This window comes from Takifugu flavidus, chromosome 21 (genome assembly GCF_003711565.1).
Source record: "Takifugu flavidus isolate HTHZ2018 chromosome 21, ASM371156v2, whole genome shotgun sequence".
Taxonomy (NCBI): domain Eukaryota; kingdom Metazoa; phylum Chordata; class Actinopteri; order Tetraodontiformes; family Tetraodontidae; genus Takifugu; species Takifugu flavidus.
The window spans coordinates 127,947-154,419 of NC_079540.1; the positions used below are offsets into that span (position 1 = coordinate 127,947).

The 26,473-nt window shown below is 48.6% G+C and overlaps 2 protein-coding genes across 4 annotated transcripts; one reads left to right on the top strand and one right to left on the bottom strand.

Annotated features, from left to right (window-relative positions):
* The first annotated feature begins 1,859 nt into the window (after nucleotides 1–1,859).
* klhl43 (kelch-like family member 43) lies at nucleotides 1,860–19,974 on the top strand. 3 transcript variants are annotated; one of them, XM_057019938.1, is made up of 8 exons: nucleotides 1,900–2,084; nucleotides 13,542–13,639; nucleotides 13,804–14,364; nucleotides 14,440–14,588; nucleotides 15,347–15,693; nucleotides 16,527–16,826; nucleotides 16,896–17,071; nucleotides 18,532–19,974. In XM_057019938.1, the coding sequence occupies exons 3-8, from the start codon at nucleotides 14,051–14,053 to the stop codon at nucleotides 19,319–19,321; spliced, it is 2,076 nt and encodes a 691-aa protein (XP_056875918.1). In that variant the 5' UTR covers nucleotides 1,900–2,084; nucleotides 13,542–13,639; nucleotides 13,804–14,050; the 3' UTR covers nucleotides 19,322–19,974. The 3 variants fall into 3 exon arrangements, with proteins under 3 accessions (XP_056875916.1, XP_056875918.1, XP_056875917.1); XM_057019937.1 differs by having other exon boundaries at nucleotides 13,603–13,639; XM_057019936.1 differs by lacking the exon at nucleotides 13,542–13,639 and having other exon boundaries at nucleotides 1,860–2,084.
* A 175-nt stretch (nucleotides 19,975–20,149) lies between these two features.
* Nucleotides 20,150–23,079, bottom strand: rpl11 (ribosomal protein L11). Its single transcript, XM_057019958.1, has 6 exons — nucleotides 22,970–23,079; nucleotides 22,187–22,337; nucleotides 21,979–22,085; nucleotides 21,210–21,341; nucleotides 20,501–20,611; nucleotides 20,150–20,232 (listed from the first exon to the last, which is right to left on the bottom strand). The coding sequence occupies exons 1-6, from the start codon at nucleotides 22,973–22,975 to the stop codon at nucleotides 20,203–20,205; spliced, it is 537 nt and encodes a 178-aa protein (XP_056875938.1). The 5' UTR covers nucleotides 22,976–23,079; the 3' UTR covers nucleotides 20,150–20,202.
* Nucleotides 23,080–26,473: the final 3,394 nt, after the last annotated feature.

The following is a 26,473-nucleotide window of genomic DNA, read 5'->3' on the forward strand; positions in this document are numbered from 1 at the left end:
GCCGCCACGACAGGCACCGACCACCTTGCGGCCACAGCACCGGTCAGCCGCCTCAACAATGGAGGAACGGAACATGGTCCACTCGGACTCAATGTCCCCCACCTCCCCTGGAACATGGTCAAAGCTCTCCCGGAGGTGTGAGTTGAAGCTCCTTCTGACAGGGTCTCTGCCAGGCGTTCCCAACAGACCCTCACAACACGTTTGGGCCTGCCAGGTCTGTCCGGCATCCTTCCCCACCATCGGAGCCAACTCACCACCAGGTGGTGATCAGTTGACAGCTCCGCCCCTCTCTTCACCCGAGTGTCCAGAACATGCGGCCGCAAATTCGATGACACAACCACAAAGTCGATCATCGATCTGCGGCCTAAGGCGTCCTGGTGCCAAGTGTACATGTGGACGCCTTTATGTCTGAACAAGGTGTTCGTTATGGACAATCTGAGACGAGCACAGAAGTCCAGTAACAAAACACCACTCGGTTTCAGATCGGGGGGGCTGTTCTTCCCAATCACACCTCTCCAGGTCACACTGTCATTGCCAACGTGAGCATTGAAGTCACCCAGGAGGACCAGGGAGCCCCCAGAAGGAGCACTCTCCAGCACTCCCTCTAAGGACTCCAAAAAGGGTGGATACGCTGAACTGCTGTTTTGGACCATAGGCACAAACAGTCAGGATCAGTCCCCCCACCCGAAGGCGAAGGGAGGCTACCCTCTCATCCACCGGGGTAAACTCCAATATACAGGCACTGAGCTGGGGAGCAACGCCACCCCTGCCCGTCGCCTCTCACCATCAGCAACTCCAGAGTGGTAGAGAGTCCAACCCCTCTTGAGAAGACTGGTTCCAGAGCCCTTGCTGTGCGTCGAGGTGAGGCCAACTATATCTAGTCGGAACTTCTCAACCTCGCGCACCAACTCAGGCTCCTTTCCCACCAGAGAGGTGACATTCCATGCCCCTAGAGCCAGTTTATGCAGCCGGGGATCAGACCGTCAAGATCCCTGCCTCCGGCTGCTACCCAAAACACAATGCACCCGATCCCCTTGGCCCCTCCTGCAGGTGGTGAGCCCACGGGAAGGGGGTCCCATGTTGCCTCTTCGGGCTGTGCCCGGCCGGACTCCATGGGCAGAGGTCCGGCCACCAGGCGCTCGCCAACATGCCCCACCCCCAGGCCTGGCTCCAGGAGGGGGCCCCGGTGACCCGCATCCGGGCAAGGGAAACGTAGGACCAAAGCTGTTCTTCATCATTAGGAGGTTTGGGCTATGCTTCGTCTGATCCCTCACCTAGGACCTGTTTGCAATGGGTGGCCCTACCAGGGGCATATAGCCCCAGACAATGGAGCTCCTGGGATCATTGGGACACGCAAACCCCTCCACCACGATAAGGTGGTAGCCCAGGGAGGGGTATCTGTATCATAGTTTACATTTCCTGAAAATGTCCATATTGGTTATTTTGCTAACAAACGTTAACCTCGATGGTTAAGGTAACTGTAACATTGTGTAGGAATACAAATATATTTAAAATACTGTATATTCCTGTGGATATTGTTATGCAACCTACAAAATTATAAAAAGGTGAATACTATATATTTTACTATAGACTGTAGTAAGAGGCAGTTTAGCAGAGAATGCATTGTTATTGTTTTTTTTTTAGTTAAAATTGTCAACTGTGTGTGTGTGTGTGTGTGTGTGGGGGGGGGGGGCGTCATCTACATAGAACATGAAACCTGAGGGCCATAATGGGTGAAGCAGTCAGGGGAAGTAAAGCTGCGATATATTTGGAAGAGGGGGGCAGAGAGAGGTTTCTGTATTTGGAAATAGAGTTAGATGTTGGAGAAGAGAGAAGGAGGATCACATAGAGAGTTGGGGGCGTGTTGAATCCTTCATGACCGAGACCCTGAGTTCACTCTAATACTTACATGCATGCACATATTCAAGCACTTGCACACACAGCACACTAGCACAGAGGGGTGAAGGAAAAACAATCTTGTTAGGGAACATCAGCAAAGGAAAAGAAAGAACTTGAGTTTGAAAGGAGGAAGAGGCAAGAAGACAAAATATAGGGGGGGAGCAGAAACCAGGAAGGAGAAAAAGGTAAAGCGATAATGTTTTTTTCTGTTGCAACTTGTTGAATTAATGTAGTATATGTTAAGTTAGGAATCAAAAAAGTCATTTCTGTACAGATTTCTATGTACCTCAATCTCATTTGTGTCAAGCTTATTGAAAGAGGAAAACCTTTACATTAACTGCTCTTTGGAACCTATCATACATTTATTTGTTAAGATTTTGTCCAAGAGAATAATAACATTGCAACATAAATATGTAATTTATTATCTCCTAAGTGGAAACAATGTAAAACAGTTGCCAATTGTTTGGATATTAATATACTTTTGCCAATCGTAGTTATAAACTAACACCTAAGACACTCAGAGAGGGAGAGCAAGAGAGGGAATGCAAGAGTCAACAGCTATAAATACTCTCACCAGATAAAGTGAAGAACATTTCAATAGCTCTACATGCAATAGATGTGATGGACACGTTTTTGTGTATGACAATATTGTGAACAAAATAAGACAGACAGACAGACTGACTGACTGACTGACTTTCTGATTGATTGATTTCTGCAACATTAGAAAATTATCTGATTTTCAAATGGTTTTCAGTCATTCAGACGCACTTAATCACATTAATAATATTGGTAATTGACCTTGTGTTGAGGATTTGTTTTATTAAAACAACTTTCCCTTAGAGTGTCAACTATGGTAATGGTGCTGTAGTTCTCTATTTTTGCTGTAGCCAGTCTTCATTAAGCAATCATTAAGCAGCTGCTCTCTGCACTAACCCATGTGAAATACTTCTGAAATGAACTCCTCAGAGCAAAGATTATTTTCATTTTACATGCTTCACAAGACTTGTTTGTAGAATCACCTGGGCTCTATGTTTATATTGCCATATTTTAAATAATGTTTTTCTGTATTTTGCTTTATACTATACACTCATGCTACTACAGTGCAGATATATAGTCCTGCATACCACAGTTATACTAAAAGTAGTTGTTACAATCCATGAATTAAAACAATTAAAAGTCTGAAAATTCTAAATTAATAAATTAGTCTGGTTAATGTTAATTTGGAACCAAACCATATACCGGTAACTATTACAGTGTAACATCTGAGTGGTTAAATATAAGAAAAGATTTCATTCTTTGTTGTCATTCTAAAGTCATACTCATGTTTATTGACATTACGAGAAGCTTCGCTATTGAGTGCAGCAATATTCAATGCTTTATAATGGCTACAATATGGGAAACTCTTACAGTATAACAGTGGACACCCCCCCGCCATCTCCATATGACATTGACAACAGCTGCTCTATCCTGTTCTCTCCTTCCCCCTCTCTGCCCATGTGTGGAACCTGTTGAACAGCAAGCACATAGATGCTATTTAAAAAGTGCAAATGAGGAGCTGGAAGAGTCATGTATTTTCTGGTCATGAACCTATGTGCATATTGTGCTTACAGAATGTTTTTCAGAACGCAATTTTATAACAAATATTCAAACATTTTTTGGTTAATCTTCAAAATGTGGAAGTGGCTTACATGAACAGAAGATGACCACCTAATCTTTAACCTAAAAAAACACAAAGCAAATAAGGCTGACGTTAAAATTTAAAAGAGCAAAATGTACATTTGTGGTCAAAGCTGGTACTGCAATCACATTGCAAACGTGTGGTATCACATCTCCAACATTCAAAGGCATCTCCTGCACGGTTCCTTGTTTAGTTTCTGACTTTGTCACGGCATATTTAGGAATGACAATGAGGCCTTTTAAATTTAGAAAGGTCAGACAGTGGTGATCTCAAATAACTCCTGACTGTGATAAGTGGAGGGTGGCACAAACCAAAACACACAACATAAACATCAACTCCACTTTTGGAGCGAGAATATTCTGGCTGGACTACTGCAGTGATTTGCATGAAGTGTTTAACATGATTCCATAATGTCTCCTGACATATCAGGGCCATTTTAGGATTACTTAAATTACATTTCTTACACATAAGTCCATTAATAAAAAGCTTAGAAAAGTTTCTAGCCATGCTAGGAAGTAAATTATACTGCCTTCCTCTTCCCAGGTCGTGCTTGACTTGGCCAGAACTCTTTGTCATGGCTCCTGAATTAGTACTGTCAAAGTTCCTCAATAGTTGACCTAGTACTTTTTGAAACTAATATTTATGTGAAATGCCCCCTTTTCTATATGGGTCCAGTCTGGCAGTGTTAGACCTACTGACCTATCTAAAGACATTGCTGGGACTAAAGCCGTGACATTTTGACATTTACCTGGTATAAATACACACAGTAGAAATTTTTCACTGATTGTGATCATGAGTGCGACTCTGCTGTTGCTTCATAATTGGAATATGCAGCATAGAAAGGATGAAGGAGTTGTAAGCTGCTGTGTTACGCTCGAGAGGACTGGCAGTCAAGTGTGGCGGAACCTCAAAGAAGGCAGACAGACACGGGAATTAAAAGTAACTTAGACGGTTTTAATGAAACAAAAAAAGGACAGGAGGGAAGAAACTAAATGAGGAGAGAGGCCGAGACAAACTATAGGGGGCGTGATGCGGCAGACGAAGAGGGGAAGAGGAAGAGGAAGAAGTCAGAGGAAGAGGGGCTAGGAAGGTTGCAGAGGAGCAGGGGGAGACGCTGGAGAAGGCTGGGAGTCGCAGGGAGTCGCTGGAAGCAGCAGGGAGACACAGAGGTGCTGGGGGTCGCTGGGAGTCGCTGGAAGATGCAGGGAGACACAGAGAGACGCTGGGGGTCGCTGGAAGACGCAGGGAGACACAGAGAGGCGCTGGGGTCGCTGGGGAGCCTGGAGAGATGCTGGGTTGACGGGACGTGTTGCCAAAACATCAGTTAGATCAAGCACTGGCCTGAGTGCAGAGGGGCCTTTTATGGGTGCAGAGTCGTTTGGGCGGATTGGGTGCAGCTGGAGGAGAGGGCCCAGGTGGTGGTGGTTGAGCTGATTGCACAGGAGGAGGTGGGGCCAGAGTAGGAGTCACAACAGTACCCCCCCCCCCCCTTACAGGAGGCACCGGACGACCGCCCAGGAGCATCCGGGTGGTCTTGGTAGAAGTCTTCGAGGAGGGAGGGGTCAGCGAGATAGGATGGGGGCACCCAGCTCCGGTCTTCGGGGCCGTAACCCACCCAATCCACCAGGTACTGGAAGCCCCTTCCCCGTCGGCGGACCACCAGCAGCTTGTTAACTCTCCACACCGGCTCTCCGTCCAACAGGACCTGTGGGGGAGGTGGAGTCGGAGCAGGAGGGGACAAGGGGCTGGTGGAGAAGGGTTTAATGAGCGAGACGTGGAAGACCGGGTGTACCTTGAGGGCGGCAGGGAGATCCAAATGGACTGCAGAGGGGTTGATGATGCTGCAGATGGTGTAGGGACCGATGTAGCGGGGGTTCAGCTTTCTGGAGGAAGTCTGCGAGGTCTGGAGGGGCAGGTCCCGGGCCAACAGCCAGACCTTCTGGCCAGGCCGGTAAGCAGGGGCCGGCCTCCTTCGCCAGTTGGCCGAACGCCGGGACTGCTCAGTGGCCCGCAAGATGGCTTTGCGGGCAGCCTTCCAGATGCGCCGACACCGGCGGAGATGGGCCCTGGTAGATGGCACTGCGATCTCCAGCTCCTGCTGGGGGAACAGAGGGGGTTGGTAGCCCAGGAAACATTGAAAGGGGGACATACCAGTAGCAGAGCTCTCCATGGCATTGAGGGAGTATTCCACCCACGGCAGGAACTTGGACCAGGAGGCAGGATTGCTGGTGGTCACGCAGCGCAGGGCCGCCTCCAAAGCCTGGTTGGCCCGTTCGGCTTGTCCGTTGGACTGGGGGTGGTACCCAGAGGACAGGCTGACCGTGGCCCCAATCCCCTTGCAGAAGGCCTGCCACACCCTAGAAGTGAATTGGGGGCCACGGTCAGAGACCACGTCAAGGGGGATCCCGTGGAGATGTACGACGTGGGAGACCAGGAGTTCGGCAGTTTCTGCAGCAGAAGGGAGTTGGGGAGAGCGACAAAGTGGACCCCCTTGGAGAAGCGGTCCACAATGGTCAGGATGGTGTCGTTCCCCTGCGAGACGGGGAGGCCCGTCACAAAATCCAGGGCTATGTGAGACCAGGGTCGACTGGGGAGGGGAAGGGGGTGCAGAAGGCCTGCTGGCGAGCGATGGGAGGCCTTGCTGCGGGCACAGACCGTGCAGGCGCCCACAAACTCCCGAACATCCTCTTGGAGGTTGGGCCACCAGAAGCGCCGCTGCACAAACTCCGCCGTCCGACGCACGCCAGGATGGCAGGCGAAACAACTGGAGTGGCCCCACTCTAGCACCTGCGGCCGGACGGAGGAAGGCACGAACATCCGGTCCTGAGGCCCATTCTCAGGATCAGGCTCGTCTCTCTGGGCTTGCTCGACGGCCGTCTCAATCGGCCAGGAGATGACCCCTATGACCCGGGCCGGGGGAACGATGGTGTCAGGGTCCCTGGGGGCGCCGGGGAATTCCTCTGGAAACTCGGCGGGAGAGGGCATCAGCCCGGATATTCTTGGAACCTGGACGGAAAGTGAGGGTGAAGTCAAACCGACTGAAGAAGAGAGCCCAGCGGCCCTGTCTGGGATTGAGTCTCTTGGCTGTTCTCACATAGGTCAGGTTCTTATGGTCCGACCACACAAGGAACGGGTGCCTTGCTCCCTCCAGCCAGTGTCTCCACTCCAAGGCTGCATAGACCGCCAGAAGTTCCCTGTTGCCCACATCGTAGTTTCGTTCAGCCGGATCAAAACGGCGGGAAAAGTAGGCACATGGGTGAATCTTCTGGTCTGCCTCGGACCGCTGGGAGAGGACTGCCCCGATGCCCACGTCCGAAGCATCGACCTCGACGATGAACTGCCGAGCGGGGTCTGGATGGGCGAGCACCGGAGCCGTCGTGAACCTGTCCTTGAGGGCCGAGAAGGCGGTCTCAGCCTCCGGTGTCCAGGTGAAAGGGTGCAAGGTGGAGGTGAGAGCGGAGAGAGGGGCAGCCACTTGGCTGAATCCTTTGATGAACTGCCGGATGAACCCGGCGAACCCAAGGAACCGGTGAAGCTGAGTGCGGTTGGTGGGGCGTGGCCACTCCACCACAGCCTGGATCTTGGCCGGATCTGCGCGCACCTGCCCCTCCTCCACGATGTAGCCGAGGTACCCCACTGAGGCGGAGTGGAAGACGCACTTCTCTGCTTTGATGAAGAGTCGGTTCTCCAAAAGCCGTTGGAGGACCATTTCTTACACATAAGTCCATTAATAAAAAGCTTAGAAAAGTTTCTAGCCATGCTAGGAAGTAAATTATACTGCCTTCCTCTTCCCAGGTCGTGCTTGACTTGGCCAGAACTCTTTGTCATGGCTCCTGAATTAGTACTGTCAAAGGTCCTCAATAGTTGACCTAGTACCTTTTGAAACTAATATTTATGTGAAATGCCCCCTTTTCTATATGGGTCCAGTCTGGCAGTGTTAGACCTACTGACCTATCTAAAGACATTGCTGGGACTAAAGCCGTGACATTTTGACATTTACCTGGTATAAATACACACAGTAGAAATTTTTCACTGATTGTGATCATGAGTGCGACTCTGCTGTTGCTTCATAATTGGAATATGCAGCATAGAAAGGATGAAGGAGTTGTAAGCTGCTGTGTTACGCTCGAGAGGACTGGCAGTCAAGTGTGGCGGAACCTCAAAGAAGGCAGACAGACACGGGAATTAAAAGTAACTTAGACGGTTTTAATGAAACAAAAAAAGGACAGGAGGGAAGAAACTAAATGAGGAGAGAGGCCGAGACAAACTATAGGGGGCGTGATGCGGCAGACGAAGAGGGGAAGAGGAAGAGGAAGAAGTCAGAGGAAGAGGGGCTAGGAAGGTTGCAGAGGAGCAGGGGGAGACGCTGGAGAATGCTGGGAGTCGCAGGGAGTCGCTGGAAGCAGCAGGGAGACACAGAGGTGCTGGGGGTCGCTGGGAGTCGCTGGAAGATGCAGGGAGACACAGAGAGACGCTGGGGGTCGCTGGAAGACGCAGGGAGACACAGAGAGGCGCTGGGGTCGCTGGGGAGCCTGGAGAGATGCTGGGTCGACGGGACGTGTTGCCAAAACATCAGTTAGATCAAGCACTGGCCTGAGTGCAGAGGGGCCTTTTATGGGTGCAGAGTCGTTTGGGCGGATTGGGTGCAGCTGGAGGAGAGGGCACGGGTGGTGGTGGTTGAGCTGATTGCACAGGAGGAGGTGGGGCCAGAGTAGGAGTCACAACAGTACCCCCCCCCCCCTTACAGGAGGCACCGGACGACCGCCCAGGAGCATCCGGGTGGTCTTGGTAGAAGTCTTCGAGGAGGGAGGGGTCAGCGAGATAGGATGGGGGCACCCAGCTCCGGTCTTCGGGGCCGTAACCCACCCAATCCACCAGGTACTGGAAGCCCCTTCCCCGTCGGCGGACCACCAGCAGCTTGTTAACTCTCCACACCGGCTCTCCGTCCAACAGGACCTGTGGGGGAGGTGGAGTCGGAGCAGGAGGGGACAAGGGGCTGGTGGAGAAGGGTTTAATGAGCGAGACGTGGAAGACCGGGTGTACCTTGAGGGCGGCAGGGAGATCCAAATGGACTGCAGAGGGGTTGATGATGCTGCAGATGGTGTAGGGACCGATGTAGCGGGGGTTCAGCTTTCTGGAGGAAGTCTGCGAGGTCTGGAGGGGCAGGTCCCGGGCCAACAGCCAGACCTTCTGGCCAGGCCGGTAAGCAGGGGCCGGCCTCCTTCGCCAGTTGGCCGAACGCCGGGACTGCTCAGTGGCCCGCAAGATGGCTTTGCGGGCAGCCTTCCAGATGCGCCGACACCGGCGGAGATGGGCCCTGGTAGATGGCACTGCGATCTCCAGCTCCTGCTGGGGGAACAGAGGGGGTTGGTAGCCCAGGAAACATTGAAAGGGGGACATACCAGTAGCAGAGCTCTCCATGGCATTGAGGGAGTATTCCACCCACGGCAGGAACTTGGACCAGGAGGCAGGATTGCTGGTGGTCACGCAGCGCAGGGCCGCCTCCAAAGCCTGGTTGGCCCGTTCGGCTTGTCCGTTGGACTGGGGGTGGTACCCAGAGGACAGGCTGACCGTGGCCCCAATCCCCTTGCAGAAGGCCTGCCACACCCTAGAAGTGAATTGGGGGCCACGGTCAGAGACCACGTCAAGGGGGATCCCGTGGAGATGTACGACGTGGGAGACCAGGAGTTCGGCAGTTTCTGCAGCAGAAGGGAGTTTGGGGAGAGCGACAAAGTGGACCCCCTTGGAGAAGCGGTCCACAATGGTCAGGATGGTGTCGTTCCCCTGCGAGACGGGGAGGCCCGTCACAAAATCCAGGGCTATGTGAGACCAGGGTCGACTGGGGACGGGAAGGGGGTGCAGAAGGCCTGCTGGCGAGCGATGGGAGGCCTTGCTGCGGGCACAGACCGTGCAGGCGCCCACAAACTCCCGAACATCCTCTTGGAGGTTGGGCCACCAGAAGCGCCGCTGCACAAACTCCGCCGTCCGACGCACGCCAGGATGGCAGGCGAAACAACTGGAGTGGCCCCACTCTAGCACCTGCGGCCGGACGGAGGAAGGCACGAACATCCGGTCCTGAGGCCCATTCTCAGGATCAGGCTCGTCTCTCTGGGCTTGCTCGACGGCCGTCTCAATCGGCCAGGAGATGACCCCTATGACCCGGGCCGGGGGAACGATGGTGTCAGGGTCCCTGGGGGCGCCGGGGAATTCCTCTGGAAACTGGCGGGAGAGGGCATCAGCCCGGATATTCTTGGAACCTGGACGGAAAGTGAGGGTGAAGTCAAACCGACTGAAGAAGAGAGCCCAGCGGCCCTGTCTGGGATTGAGTCTCTTGGCTGTTCTCACATAGGTCAGGTTCTTATGGTCCGACCACACAAGGAACGGGTGCCTTGCTCCCTCCAGCCAGTGTCTCCACTCCAAGGCTGCATAGACCGCCAGAAGTTCCCTGTTGCCCACATCGTAGTTTCGTTCAGCCGGATCAAAACGGCGGGAAAAGTAGGCACATGGGTGAATCTTCTGGTCTGCCTCGGACCGCTGGGAGAGGACTGCCCCGATGCCCACGTCCGAAGCATCGACCTCGACGATGAACTGCCGAGCGGGGTCTGGATGGGCGAGCACCGGAGCCGTCGTGAACCTGTCCTTGAGGGCCGAGAAGGCGGTCTCAGCCTCCGGTGTCCAGGTGAAAGGGTGCAAGGTGGAGGTGAGAGCGGAGAGAGGGGCAGCCACTTGGCTGAATCCTTTGATGAACTGCCGGATGAACCCGGCGAACCCAAGGAACCGGTGAAGCTGAGTGCGGTTGGTGGGGCGTGGCCACTCCACCACAGCCTGGATCTTGGCCGGATCTGCGCGCACCTGCCCCTCCTCCACGATGTAGCCGAGGTACCCCACTGAGGCGGAGTGGAAGACGCACTTCTCTGCTTTGATGAAGAGTCGGTTCTCCAAAAGCCGTTGGAGGACCAGGCGAACATGCTGGTGGTGCTCCTCCATGGTGCGGGAGAAGACCAAGATGTCGTCCAAGTAGACCACCACAAAGACGTTGATCATGTCTCGGAGCACATTGTTGACCAACTCCTGGAAGACGGCGGGGGCGTTGGAGAGGCCGAAGGGCATGACCAGGTATTTGAAGTGCCCGAGGTGAGTGTTGAAGGCGGTCTTCCATTCGTCCCCTTTCCTGATCCGCACCAGGTGGTAAGCGTTGCGGAGGTCCAACTTGGTGAACACCCGGGCATGAGTGAGGGGCTCGAACGTGGAACTCATAAGGGGAAGAGGGTACTTATTCTTAACTGTGATGTCGTTAAGTTTGCGGAAGTCGATGCAGGGCCTCAGGCCGCCATCCTTCTTGGCTACAAAGAAGAAGCCTGCTGCTAAGGGGGATGAAGATGGTCTTATGATACCAGAGGCGAGGGATTCTGTGATGTAATTGCGCATCGCCTCCTTCTCTGGGATGGAGAGATTGTAAAGTCGACCCGTGGGGTAGGGAGCCCCGGGGAGGAGGTCGATGGGGCAATCATAGGGCAGGTGAGGGGGAAGGGACAGAGCATTGTCCTTACTGAACACTGGGGCTAAATCATGGTAGATAGGGGGAACACCAGTGAGATCCGGGGGAGTGAGCGCGGGCCTGGGATTACTGGATGGAGAGGGGGCGGAGCGAAGGCAGTTGGCGTGACAGGCCATGCTCCACCCCAGGATCCGACCTGAAGCCCATGAGATGTGGGGGTCGTGCCTTTCCAACCACGGTCTTCCTAACACGAGTGGAGCGGTGGGGGCGTGCAAAACCAGGAAACGTGTACTCTATGTGATTACCCGAGAGTGTTAGGGTGAGTGGGATGGTGCGATGAGTGATGTTACCCAGAGAGCGGCCATCGATCGCCTGGGGGGACAGGGAGCGATCGAGAGGAACCAGGGGGACGCCAGCCTGACGCGCGAGAGAAAAATCCATCAGGGACTCATCAGCCCCAAAGTCAATGAGAACACTCACCGGAATAGACTCCTTATCCCAGGAGAGTGTTGCGGGGAAGAGGCGGTTGTGTTGCTCGGTGGGTTGGGGAATCACAGCTCGGCTCACCAGTAGGGGGAGTACTGGCCCTTTTGGTCGGATGGGGCAGGCTTTGATGAAGTGGCCGTTGTTTCCGCAGTACAGGCACAACTGGTCTCGGAGTCTTTGCTCCCACTCCTGCCGTGAGAGACGGGACCGGCCGATCTGCATGGGTTCCTCTCCGGCTCTGGGGGAGGAGTGAGCTGGGGGTAGCAAGGGGATGTGAGGAGGCGGGGCGGCAGTGCTGGTAGGGGAGAAGTCAGGGGCAGAGGGAGTGCGGTGGGAGAGTTGGCGGTTAGAACCGCCAGCACGTTGGGCGCGCTCCTGGCGGCGCTCCCGTAGTCGTTCATCCATCTGGAGCGAGAGGGTGATCAGCTCGTTGAGTGACGAGGGGCGGTCCCTCACAATCAGGTCCTTGATTGCCTCACTCAGGCCCCGTCGATAGGCGCTACGGAGCGCGGTCTCGCCCCAGCGGCTCTCTGCAGCCAGAATGCGGAACTCAACGGTGTACTCCGCAACTGACCATGACCCCTGCTGGAGGGCAAGCAGACGACTTGCGGCATCTTCACCGTAGGTGGGGTGCTCGAACACTGCCTTGAACTCCCGTCGAAAGGCGCTGTAGTCTGAGGAGAGGCGGGGGTCCAGGTCGACGGCAGCTATGGCCCAGCTCAATGCCTTGTCAGCCAGGAGGGAGGTTATAAATCCAACCTTGGCCTCGTCGGAAACAAATCTGGAGGGCTGATGGCGGAAGAGCAGCTCACATTGGTGGAGGAACCCCTTGCCCTGGTCGAAATCCCCGCCGAAAACATGGGGGCTGGCAAGGTTGGGCTCAGCTCGGGGAGGAGGCGGGAGAGATGGGTCTGATGGATTAGGGGGTGGTGCTTCGGGTGGGCTGGTGCCGCAGCCCCGCTGGGGTCGCTGCCTAGATTCTCCAGAATGGAAGCCAAACTGGTTGCCATGGCGGCCATCTGGTTGGAGAGGGCGGACAGGGTACTGGAGGTGGTCTGGGAGGAGCTCTGGAGCTCGGAAATCTCCCCTTGGATTGTGGGGAAGGCCTTGGTTAGCTCAGACTGAAGGGAGGAGAGCTGGGCAGCGTGGGCCTCCACTTTTCTTTCGAGGAGGGAGGGTAACGTGGGGGCTCTAGGGCCGCCCGTCTGCCCTGGGGTTCCACCTTGACTCATTTTGGCTTGATCTATCTGTTACGCTCGAGAGGACTGGCGATCAAGTGTGGCGGAACCCCAAAGAAGGCAGACAGACACGGGAATTAAAAGTAACTTAGACGGTTTTAATGAAATAAAAAAAGGACAGGAGGGAAGAAACTAAATGAGGAGAGAGGCCGAGACAAACTATAGGGGGCGTGATGCGGCAGACGAACCAAGTCCGAGATCCAGGGGCGAGAGTCCGTGGGGGAGTCCAAGTGTCCAGAGGCCAGGGGAAATCCGTCCGAGGATGGGGAAGAGGAAGAGGAAGAAGTCAGAGGAAGAGGGGCTAGGAAGGTTGCAGAGGAGCAGGGGGAGACGCTGGAGAAGGCTGGGAGTCGCAGGGAGTCGCTGGAAGCCGCAGGGAGACACAGAGAGGCGCTGGGGTCGCTGGGAGTCGCTGGAAGACGCAGGGAGACACAGGGAGACGCTGGAAGAAGCAGGGAGACGCAGGGAGACGCAGGGAGGCGCAGGGAGGCGCTGGGGAGCCTGGAGAGATGCTGGGTCCACGGGACGTGTTGCCAAAACATCAGTTAGATCAAGGACTGGCCTGAGTGCAGAGGGGCCTTTTATGGGTGCAGAGTCGTTTGGGCGGATTGCGTGCAGCTGGAGGAGAGGGCCCAGGTGGTGGTGGTTGAGCTGATTGCACAGGAGGAGGTGGGGCCAGAGTAGGAGTCACAACATGCTGACTGCAATCTGAGCTTCACACTTGGAACTGTCCATCATGCAGCTTTTACTGGATTTAGATGAAGGGCTCCGCACCATCTATATTGTTGTTTCCTGATCCGCAGAGATTCCTGGAGGAATATGGATCTGTCACTGGACTAGGTTTGTCCCCAATTGACCAGAGTTTATGGAATTGTAATGTGCCAATGATTTTATAAAATAGGTCTAAAATGTGCTTGAGTCATTGCCTTCGCTTTCATTGAAAGTTCAGTCAAAATGTTTGGAGTACAGTTTATTTTGGTTTTAATTTGTACTTTTTTCCTCAGGTCAGGTGCTTTGTGCTGTGTTCAAGAAACCCACCAACAGCAAATCTTCAAGACAGTCCTTCAAGCAACATTAATCTTTAAACACTGAGCAATATTCTCTATGATACAGGAAAGAACCACTTAACTTTATGATTAAATTTTCTTTTTAGAAAATTACAATTAAAGAATTCCGAAAATTTCCCTGCCTGTAAAGAAATCTAGTTAAACAAAGATTAAAAACCAAGTCGAAAACACAAATTTTAAGGAAATGCCACCCAAAAAGAAAGCCTCCCGTCAGAAGAAGCCAGCCACGGAAAATATTTCTCAGGTCGCCATCAATACTTCTCCAGTACCCCTGAAGGTGGAGAACCGTGGCGACGGTGTGGTGGTGGTGGAGGCTGGGGTGAAGAAGATCGAGCAGATGGCGGCATTGGACATCGCCAAGCTGAACAGTCTGAACCTGCCCTTGCCGCCGCCAGCCATCAAGCCAGGAGAGAGAGGCCTGGGACTGGGCAGTGAGTTGACACGACCCCAGCACGGCAATGCCCTGCTGGAGGAGCTCAGCAAGATGCGGCAAGAGAAGTAGGCTTTTATATCATCACTGTCAAAGGTACATTGTTCATCCAAACTGCTGCACAACCCTCATCTCCTCCCCAGGTTCCTGACTGACCTGGAGCTGGCCTGTAAGACAAAATCATTTGATGTCCATAAATTAGTAATCTCCTCCATCAGCCAGTACTTCAGAGAGATTCTAGCCAAAGATCCAGGCATGAAGCGTCTGGAGCTCCCCTCCCTTTCACCTCTAGGTATGGCACTTACATGTAACCCATCTTTTCGATCTCATCTGGACCTGCTATGCTCTTCTTCATCCCAAAACTTTTTTTTAATTTCACCATCTTGTCACCATTTGTTTGTCTATTTGTTTATAGACTGTCAAAGTTGCTGTTGAGCAAAACACTGAACTCCCAACCCCTTTTACAACTGTGTTATCTTATCTGAAGAGCAAATGAGCGCAATAAATAAATGCAGACTCGGTTCTTGCAAATCGTTGAGTTGTCGTGATGACTATATAGTGATGATATAAATGCATTCTTTTGCATCTCAACCATCAAGCTCAGTCAATTGAAAATGCTTCAAAGTGTCTTTTGATGGCATTTAAACTGAAGAAGCAATAAAAATTTGGGGTCCTAGCTCAGTCTGTTGAGGACTGAGAAGTGGAGGGTATTCAGTTCAAGACCCGGTGCCAAAAAATAATGCAAGGTGTTCTGGTAGTAGGGGGAGGTGCCAGAACACCTTCAGACCAATGCCGAGGTACCCTTGAGCAAGGTACCGAACCCACAATTGCTCATATAGGGCCCTGCGATGAGCTGGCAACTCCTACAGAGGAGTACCCTGCCTTCGGCCCTATGCAGATGGGATAGGCTCCAGCCATCCCTGTGACCCTCCCTGTGACCCTGAAAGGGAAAAAGCGGTCAAGGAAACAAAATGAAACATTAAAATTAATGTGTGAGAACCGCACAACTGACACAATAAAATAATTCTCTCGTACCCATGTTGTCTCCAGGCCTGGCCAATGTCATCACTTTCGCCTATCTGGGTCGTGTCCATATGTCCCTCTACACCATTGGCTGCACAGCCTCCGCAGCCACCACCCTGCAGATCCCCCAGCTCCTGAAGATGTGTGTGGACTTCCTGTTGGCTGAGCTCAATGTTCAAACTTGCGTGTATATCTGGAATATTGCAGCCGCCTATGGCCTGCTGCCCGTCTGTGATGCTGCCCGGCGCTTCATCCTAGACAACTTTGTTCAATTTGCCGAAACACCTCTGTTCACCCAGCTGACACTGGAGCAAGTTTCTGCCTTCTTGCAGGATGATTCACTGCTGTTGCCTTCAGAGGTCACTGCCTTCCAGGTCAGAGGTCAAATTGCTTTCAATTAATAGGCTTGCTTACTTTTTTGGGGGGAGGCAGAGGGCGTAGTGGTTAGCATGATTGGCTCATGACAAAAAGCTTTTGTTTATGAATCTGAGGAGATTGGACTGGTATTTTCACATTTGAAGATGTTCTATCTTTAATCAGAAAAATAAAGATGCCTGGACGACTGAGGTTTTACACCAATCTGCTACTGCAAGGGTTCAGGCCTTCCTTTGTTCTCCATAGACAATCACACCCTTCATTATCTCTGGGCACTTCACATAAGGATGTTAATGAGTTTATGCCCCACAGATTGAGTTTGAATTTTTTTGAGAAGAAACTAAAGGTGTAATCAGTATTGTGAGATTTCAACATTTTCATTAGGTCACCACTGATATCCTGCATACAGTGCACATAAACACTTGCACAGCTCATGCTTACTAATGTTATTTTTTGTATTGATGGGACATTACTGATTATTACTTACAGGACATTTAAAGATGCTTAAAGTTTGCCTGTAAGCGATGCTGCCACTCCCAGTGTCCGCCCATCAATCTTCACCTGCTATTTTCAGCTACATCCAAAAACAGATTTAGCTGCTTACAGTATAGCACCCTTTTTTAAAATGAATTACCCAGCATGCCCCAATAAGCTATAAGTTCACAACAGCTGCAGACAAACATGGGAGCCAGAAGTGTAAGGAGAGAAGTGTAAGGTATATTTATAAATGGAACCATGTGAGCACGTGTGCAAAAATTAATACACCAGGAAGTACAGTATATATCTATACACTTATTTTTTCATTTGTTTATGTGTGCATCCCTCTCTCCAGCTGGCCATGAAGTGGCTCGACTTTGATGCCTCTCGCCAGCCTCACTCTGCAGAACTCCTGTCTCATGTCCGCTTCGAGACAATCCCAGCCAGTGAACTAGTCAGTCAGATCCAGCCATTGCCCCGGATGATGATGGACCCTCAGTGTCACCGTCTACTGGTGGATGCCATGAACTACCACTTGCTGCCCTTCCAGCAGAACACCTTGCAGTCCCGACGCACACAGGTGCGTGGGGCCCAGCAGACTCTCCTCACCATTGGTGGCCGACCTTCGCTTACAGAGAGAGCTCTCAGCCGTGAGGTGAGTTCCTTTCATCACCAGCTACAAAAAGGGGAACTTACTTTGCTGACTTTTGCCCTCTCCGTGCAGGTACTGTGGAGGGACCCTCGTGAAGGAGGAGCCACATGGCGCCACCTCACTCAGCTACCAGCAAAGAGCTTCAACCAGTGTGTGGCTGTCATGGACGGCTTCCTGTACGTGCTTGGTGGAGAGGACCAGAACGATGCCCGTAACCAGGCCAAGCATGCCGTCAGCACCCTCAGCAGGTAGGAGGAGAACTCATCAGTCCCAAGAACCTCTAAGAACCTTCTCTTTCCCTCTGGCAAACATCAGTTTGGTCTTCGTAGGTTTGTAGGGGCACTTTTGCATCTTGTGGTCCACTCTTGGGGTCATCTTGCATGGACGGCCTGACCTGAGCATGGTAGCAGTTGCTTTGAGGTCCTCCACTCATACAGTATTTTATGGACAGTTAAAATGGTTGATTTCACCTAAGCTGCTACTAAGGGCTTACTGACGGCCTCCAACTGCTCTGCTGAGCAAGGATGTGTCAATTATATGTGCCTGGTGTGATGCACCAGTGTGCAATTGTTGCCTTTTTAACTGAAATTAAGTGTGGTGGTGACTCACTTATTCCTCACCAGATAAAGCTTCTTCTTTTTTTAAATGAATAAATTACAATTTATGGAATGTTTTAAACATTTATACAAAAAGGTGCAAAGTTTTCTTCATTTTTCTGTTATGACACATAAATCTCACCATTGTTATAGCTGATATTACATATCCACATTTTCAAATTTCAAAATAAACACTCACACATTCCTTTACTTCTAACTTTCATAAACATAAAACATTACCTAGCTCCTTCCCCTAACTTTAACCATCCTAACTAACCCCTAAACCTAACCAAAACCCAATTCTAACCTCAACTTTAAGACCATGTCTTAACCCTCAAATGGTCTTTTGAAGTTGTGAGGACCAGCTGAAATGTTCTCACTTCCCAAAAGTTTTCCCAGGAGGATGTGGATTTTGGTTATCCATAAGTAGCAAGTACAAAAACATACACAGACATTTTTTTCCACATCAGGATTTTTTTCCCCCTTCAGAAGCGTAAGAATAAAGAAAATCAGAGTTGCATCAGGGGAAGTGGTAGTTCATTCTTTTGGGAAATAGGCTAAGAAGCGGAGGGTTCTTGGTTCAAGCCCTAGGGCAGACGAAACATGGAAGGTGTTCTGGTAGTAGGGGGAGGTGCCGGAACACCTTCAGAGCATTGCCCAGGTAGTCTTCAGCAAGGTACCAAACCCACAAATGCTCATATAGGGCCCTGCGATGAACTGGTGACTCATCCAGGGGGGACCTGCCTTCACCTGTTGTGCACCCTCCCTGTGACCCAGAAAGGGAGAAACTGGAAGAAGACAAGATGAGGGTTGAAGCAAACTAAACCTTTTCCCCCATATATCTATTATTGTTTTTGACATTTTCCTTCATAAAATCTGTTTCATAAGAGCAATCTAAATAGAAATTTAAATTTGCAGAAACTAGAATGTCATTTCTGTATCACTATACACATGAATGCCTAAAATCAAGAATTGAGGTAAAACAAACCACAATCTACTCCAGTCCTAATGTTCTTGTACTTAAACATCTTGAACATTTGTTCATTTGGGCAACTGATGTGCTATTCTACTATTTAATACAGCATCTGCTATGACTGTTCTCCCTTCACCAGATATGATCCTCGCTTTAACACCTGGCTCCACCTGGCCAGTATGCGTCAGCGGCGCACTCATTTCTCTCTGGCAGCCAGCGGTGGGCGGCTGTACGCCATTGGTGGCCGCAACGTAGAAGGTCTGCTGGCCACCACTGAGAGCTACCTGCCCTCCTCCAACACTTGGCAGATGCGTGCACCCATGGAGATGCCTCGTTGCTGCCATTCCAGTTCCACCCTTCCCTCTGGAAACATCCTGGTGACCGGTGGCTACATCAACTGTGCCTACTCTCGCTCTGTGGCCTGCTACCAAGTGGAGAGCGACACCTGGGTCGATTTAGCCCCAATGGAGACGCCCCGTGGTTGGCACTGCTCTGCTACCCTTGGGGGCAAGGTGTATGTAGTTGGAGGAAGTCAACTGGGCCCAGGAGGTGAGCGTGTAGATGTGGTTTCAGTGGAAGTTTTCTCACCAGAGAGTGGCACATGGAGCCGAGCAGCTCCTCTGCCTCTTGGAGTGAGCACCGCTGGTCTAGCCCCGCTGACCGACAAGCTGTATCTACTGGGGGGCTGGAATGAGGCTGAGAAGCGCTACAAAGCAGCTGTTCAGAAGTATGACCCTGCCACAGACAGCTGGTCTATGGCCGAGGATCTGCCCGAGCCCACAGTAGGAGTTTCATGCTGCACCCTGACCATACCCCCCCGCCACTCAACACGCCGTCAACAGCAGCGCAGAGCCCCAACAAATGAGGAGCAGCAGAAGAACCGCAGTAGAGACAGCAGTATGGCTCCTTCCCAAAGTGTCACAGCTTGAAATTTTTTAAAAATACTTAAAATTGGTGGTGTAACCTCAGGTCTTCGATATCATGCTCACTCCTGTTCATTAAATCTCCAATATAACATATTTTTACGAATTATATTTGCAAAAAAAAAATCTATACGGTAAACCATTTTGAGAAATGTCCATGTGTTGAAGGATTGAGGGGCCCCGTGTGATGTCTATAAGTGTTGCATTAATAGCAACAAATGGAAACGGCAAGGGTGATTGCATCCAACATTTGAAAGTAAACAGGAAGAGATAGAGGTAATGGTGGAAGACAAGCTGTGCAAGTCAAGACTGAGGAGAATGTTGGTGCTAAAAGAAGTAATGTAAGATTATATATTGTGACTGCCAAAAATAAACTGCAACAGGAAACGAGACTCAGTTCTGTTGGACCAGCTAGGACAATTGTCTCGGGGGGGAGAAATTTACAGATGAAGCCAGTTTTGGACTTGTGTTAAACCAGTTCCAATAATATTGTTATACTTAAAACCTAATCTGAAATACCAGTAAGACTCCTGCAAGTGCACTTACAGTTGGAGAAATTGATGACAATTAGGTTTATCTGTTGATTCGCTGTCTTGGCTTTTTGAACCAACAGTGTATTCTTCAGGAATACACGCATTAAATAAAAGAATATAATCCAATGCTGGTGTCCTTCCTCCATTATGTCTTGATATGTCCAGAAATAGATGTGGGACATCTTGATGATCAGCATAAGGTCCGGTAGAAACTGAACAAGTCGGGTCTTCAGATCCAATAAAAAATGTTTAGATATTTACCATCAAATGATTCTGTCACATCCACAAAGAACAACAACACTTTATTCCCCAATATTTTTTTATTTGTTACAAACAAGATGAAAAGGTGGTCCTTTACTTGCCAGGGAGGATAATTCCATCATACTGTCAAAGAAAAAACCATAACAATGTAGCGTTAATATGGTTGGTCACTGGGTTAGGGTTAGGGTTGGTCATTCACTTCTGATCACATACTAATGTTACATTGATCTTTAATGTTATAACTTCCATTATTCAATCTAACTTTAAAAACAAAGAACTTAAAAATTAAAAAAAAGGAAAAGACTATAATATTTGTAATCACATCAATATACTTTCTAATCAGAGTAGAGGACTGCACATAACTGGTAAATAAACGCATTTACACACTCACCTTCTGCTGAAACCAGCGCATGGCCTCCTCTTTGCGGATTCGGTGCCTAAAACCGATGCGGCCTGTCTTCCGCTTCTTGTCAGTGATGCTGAAACCGGGTCTGCCCAGAACCTACACATACACAGCAAGTAAACATTAGCTTCAAAGGTTGTCCAATATGGACAAACAGTATTTAAGATTAATTATGTGGTTAAGAGAAGGTATAATCATACAAAACATACCCTCAGTTGCAACTACTTTATCTCTTAATCCAATCCAGACAAAACCAATTTGAAAATCTTTGATTGCAATCAAAACCTCTATTCATCGTAGGCTTATGTTAACACTTAAAAATCGAGGTTTTTCAACTCCAACAATCAATCTTTATTTATATAGCGTCTGTTACAAACAAAATTGTTTCTAGGTGCTTTCCAGAATCCCAGGGCCTAACCCCCAACAAGCAACAATGGCAAGGAAAAACTCCCCTTTAACAGGAAGAAACCTTGAGCAGGATTAGGCTCATATAAAGGACAATCCCAGCATGTGATTAGAATTTCAGATGCAAAATTTTACCATATTTTGCAATACCATGTGATGAAAAGGGCTCAGGGAACTTTAAACTGGCATCAGCAAATGGTTATCTCCAAACAAGAAACAAGGCTTATGCAGAGAGACACCAAACTGGTACTCTCTGGTACTCAAACTAATACAAATTTAAAAAGGTCCTTACCACATAGAAGTCCAGACCGTAGATACCGATGCTGGGGTCATACTTGATGCCCAGATCGATGTGCTCCTGGATACCAAAACCAAAGTTCCCGGTGTCTGAGAAGTTGTTCTTTCTCAACTCATACTCACGCACCTGGAGGCAGCAGAGTGGACAATTTCAGATTTAAGTATAAATTTTACCCCACAATTACACCTAAATTGACCTAATGGGATGTGAACAAACCAACAAAGGCAAAATCTGCCTCACTGTACCACATGACCTATTGTGAGCAACACCGTTATTGATTATGGATATTTTAGCAAAATGGCATTGGCAACACACAACGTTCTCATGAACAATGAATATGTCACTACATAAAATGTGAACAACAAAAAGTATGACAAGATGACAAACTTTGCGCATGTACGGCTTGCTTTCGCTTTATGTTCTGATCACCTGCGTAATGTGAAGGTCGAGATGTATAGAATCCTCAATGCAGTAGCCTGATGCTTATCGATATCCAGAAGTCGCAGTTGTAAAAGCTGCACTACCTTCCACTAGTCTGATCATTTGCTTCCCCCTTTGATTTACCTAATACTACCTGATCAACTCAAATCATTTCATCTGAAGTTATGGCTAGAAAAACAATAAGTTGGGTGTCATAGTGCACAAAGACAACCATTGACCCATTCTAAATCATACCAAGAGTAATACTGTCTTGCAACAAACCTACAAGAAGCAACAACAGAAGGCATCTCGGGTAGAAATGGAGGCTACAAACTCAACTGACCTTAAGTCCTTTCTCCAGGATTTCCTCTGCTTTGGCTCCACGGACAGTGCAATGGACAGCAATCTTTTCATTTCTGCGGATACCGAAGGATCGTACAGTGTAACGGGCTGAGGAGGAAGGAAAAAACATTAATGACACTTCGTTTCCCATATTATGGATCATTTCCAGACACTGAATTGTTAAAAATGATCTTCAAAGGCTAGCTCACCCTTAGAAAACACGGGTGTCTGTCCTGTGAGCTGCTCCAGCACCTTAGCAGCACGGGTCAGTCTGTCACCGCTTTCACCAACGCAGATGTTAAGGCAGAGCTTGCGAATGCGAAGCTCTCTCATGGGGTTCTCCTTCTTCTCACCCTGGTCCTGCAAGGCAAAGATAAAACACACGTTCTTATTGATTAAATAACAAATATCAAGTTGAGTTTATTAGCATTACACCTTCGCCATGACAGGTCCAAGAAAACCGACTCTTTACACTATTTACACTACACTTTGGGTTTACTAGGGTTAAACCTTCACCATGACAACAAGCATGTGGAGACTGAATCTTGATATATACGCTACACCTAACAGAAATTAATATAATTCGCATGATTTCTTCCTGTCACTATTTAACGAAGCCGACCCAGGACATGCCCGTGCATATCCCAGCAGCTAATAGTAGTATTCATAGGTAACAAATTAATGTTCCGTCCTTTTGGTTAGCTTTTTATACGCGTTCACTATGTATTAAAGGTATCGATACATTATTACAGCCTGAAGAATAACGCAACAAGAATTACGGTTATTCCCATTAGTTAGCATATTAGCATCACACGGCTACTTGTTTAACTTCCAAATTTCAGAACAATACATCTCTAAATTAATCATCGAAGATTAATTCTAAATCCCTATACGTCTAACAGTGGCTACTGCAACCACGCAACCAAGATGATAGTGGATTTCGAACCCAACTACGAGACCGATCACCACGTATAACATGAGACAGCACTCACCGCCATGTTGGATCACTAGAAGAGGACGTTCCGTTTCCGGCGGAGTGTATTTATACGTGTGCTTCACTAACTTTGAGACCGAAAAAACTTCCTGAAGCAATGGTTCCGCTTTATGTGAAAAATCACATTGCTCAATTTAAAGCAAAACTAATTTGTTGTTTCACTTAATCGAGGAACAAAGTAAGCCCAAATTAATTCGTAGGCTCAATCCATTCGTAGGTATAGTAGTAAAATATATTTTTCATTTTAAAAAAGGCCAGTTAATTTAAATTATAGATTTTTGATTGGTCCTGGTAGTGCTTTAGCAAATGGCATGCTTGATTGGGCTGGGGTCCTAGCCTTCTCAACTTGCAGAGGAAGATGAAGAAGGCTGGTTGGCCTTCTTGGCCAGTGCTGTGGTGTTGACAGTCCAGGTCTTCCGAGGAATGCACAATCAGCTGTTTTGGTGTTGCTGCACCAATACTTGCCAAGATCACGCTTGAAGCTTGAAGCCCACAAACATTCCCTTTATCTTCTCAACATTTAGATTGTTGTTACTGCACCACAGGGCCAGGTGGCTTACCTTGTTCCTGTAATCTGTCTCATCTTTGTTGCTGATGAGAGCCACCACAGTTGTTTCATCGGCAAACTTGATAAAGAAGTTGTGCATCAGTGGGTCAGCATACATCCCTGAGATGCTCCAGTGGTTAGTGTGGTGACACTGAATGTGTTCCTGCGAAACCACACCGCCTGTGGCCTTTTAGCCAGGAAATCACACACTGACATGTTGTTGCTGGTGGGGGCTTGTAGTCTGTGATTCTTTGTATCCTCTGCCACGGGCTTCAGTGGCAGGCCTGCTGTCACTGAAGCAGTTAGCTAACCTGTAGTTTTGCTTCGGAAACAAAGGGACAGATTGGCTCTTCCTCTTGTCTGGCCTGCCTCATCGCATAGGGTGAAGGCATCAGGAGGTTGTGGGCCTCACCCATCAGCCGCAGCTTCTGATAGGCCCAAACCGGACTTTTACATCATCATGCATTTGGTGATGGTCGCAGTCATAGTGGCCTACAGGTTGTCATTGTAGGTGACAGTTTGTTTAAAAACATTCCACTTAAGACCTGTCACAATGGAACAGCTCCTAAATGTGTCTGGGGCCCTTCAATCAATCAATCAATCAATCAATCAATCAATCAATCAATCAATCAATCAATCAATCAATCAATCAAACAATCAATCAATCAAACAATCAAACAATCAATCAATCAAACAATCAAACAATCAAACAATCAATCAATCAATCAATCAATCAATCAATCCCTCCTGCTGATGGCCAGCAGGGTAGACAGAGAGGAGAAGGGGGAGGACAGGTAGAGGAGAGAATAGGTAGAGAACATAAAAATACATTATATTAATTAAAATAAGCTGCCGGTAGAGTCGAGTTGTGTGGGTCAGTGGGGGTCAATCAATCAATCAATCAATCAATCAATCAATCAATCAATCAATCAATCAATCAATCAATCAATCTTTATTTATATAAAATTGTTTCTAGGTGCTTTACAGAATCCCAGGACCTAACCCTACAAGCAACAGTGGCAAGGAAAAACTCCCCTTTAACAGGAAGAAACCTTGAGCAGGACTAGGCTCGTGTAGGGAGACCCTCCTGCTGACGGCCGGCTGGGTAGAGAGAGAGGAGAAGGGGGAGGACAGGTAGAGGATAGAATATACAGAGATCAGGGAAATACATTAATAGTACAAGCTGCTGGTATAAGAGTAGAGTGGGTCAGCAGGGTCAGAATTCGGCAGGCCAGCATACAGCTATAAAGGCGGCTAGACCTGTTGATGATAAGTGTTAATTTCCAAAGGAAGTCCTTTGATCTGGGGTATAAATTCAGAGTTTGGGATCAGCACATTGATCGCTTCCTTGTACTTAGCGACAGCATTATCTGAAAGTCATCTGCTATAGTAAGACTGTGTTCTGAGCATAGAAGAATCCTTAATCAGCCTGTGGTTGAAGATCTGAGTTGGCTGATTTTTCTGTTGAAGGAAACCAATTGAGTCAAGTAATGAAATTAAGCATTTCTAAAGCTGTCATTTACAACATCAATATGGATATTAAAGTCTCCAATAATGATGACTTTGTCCGTTCTAAGGACCAAGTCAGATAAGATGTCAGAGAACTCAGACAGGAACTCTGAATGTGGCCCAGCAGGGGGCCGATATACAACTACAAACAAAAGTGGCTTTTCTGTCCTCCGGTTCAGATGGGTGATGCCAAGAGTCAGGCTTTCATATGATCTGGAGCTGTGTTTGGGTCTAGGATTAATTAATAACTTGGTAGGAGGAGTAGATTCATTTAAGCTAACATACTCCTCCTCCTGAAGCCAGGTCTTAGTAAGACAAAATAAATCAATGTGATGATCCGCTATCAGGTTGTGTACTAACAGGGATTTACACAAAAGAGATCTAATATTTAACAGTCCACACTTAATTGTGATATTAGTTTCTCCAACTTGTGCTTTAGTATTAATTTTAATAAGATTATGGTGGTTGACCGCTCCCCTGCTCTGTGCTTGGTGAACTTTTAACCGTGGAACAGAGACTACCTCTATAGTGTTAAATATGTTATTGTTGGTGGATGAGGGTTCTAAGGAAGCAGCAGAGAGGACAGCAGTGGCTTTCAACCTGTGGAGTTCAACAGACAGGTCCCAGTCGCACCAAGGATGCCGTTTATGGCACCCTCTTTATAACTACTACCCCTTGTAATTATAAACAAAGAAGTAGGTTATTATAGAATGATGGTAAAAGATAATGATGTGGAAGAAGTTGTAAAGTTGTAAGTTCTAAATTCAGTAGCACATGTAAAATCAAGGATTGGTTAAAATCATGTAAGGTTAGGGTTATTAATATTCACGCTGATTGATGTCCTGAGTCATTATGTCCATCATTGCGCAGGGGAAAACAAGGATAAATCTCCTGAGCATTAACTTCACAATATACGTAGACCAGAAGGTTGACTCAGTAAAACTGATTCTACAAGACACAGTCCTATTTCACCAAATGTATATGGTGTCGGTTTAAAGTGTTATTCCATCTAATCAGTTTTACATTTAACAGATTAATTTATTGAGATGTGATTCACTGAGTTGCTGAGTACAGGTGACCGAAATGGTCATCTATTCTAACCCTGGTAGTGGGTTAAAAGAAAAATGCTGTATGTGTTGAGGTCAGTAAATGAACTCATGTATAATCTTGTTACGTTGTATGTTTACTATCTTGTTTACATTCTTATTCCCAATTCCTTGTTATTTCAACATTCCTTCCCCTTTTTTTTACTGTTGCTGTTGCACTGTAAATTTCACCATGTGGGACAAATAAAGGAAATCTGAATCTGTGCCAGATAATCCCACATACACAGTATTCCAGTGTTTACATTCCATGTGTTTTCCTGTCATGTTATAATTTTCCAATTTAAGGGCTGCCAACTGAGTAGGACGTAACTGATAATAAACAGCCATTCAGATTGTGTTC

Excerpts from the sequence above, each read along its gene's own strand:
- klhl43 (XM_057019936.1), top strand. The coding sequence starts at position 14,051 with ATGCCACCCAAAAAGAAAGCCTCCCGTCAGAAGAAGCCAGCCACGGAA. Across the intron at positions 14,365-14,439 it reads AGCAAGATGCGGCAAGAGAA|GTTCCTGACTGACCTGGAGC; the intron begins GTAGGCTTTTAT and ends TCTCCTCCCCAG. Across the intron at positions 15,694-16,526 it reads CAGAGGTCACTGCCTTCCAG|CTGGCCATGAAGTGGCTCGA; the intron begins GTCAGAGGTCAA and ends CCCTCTCTCCAG.
- rpl11 (XM_057019958.1), bottom strand. Across the intron at positions 21,342-21,978 it reads TCCTGGAGAAAGGACTTAAG|GTGCGTGAGTATGAGTTGAG; the intron begins GTCAGTTGAGTT and ends TGCTGCCTCCAG. Across the intron at positions 20,233-20,500 it reads TGCGCTGGTTTCAGCAGAAG|TATGATGGAATTATCCTCCC; the intron begins GTGAGTGTGTAA and ends TTTCTTTGACAG.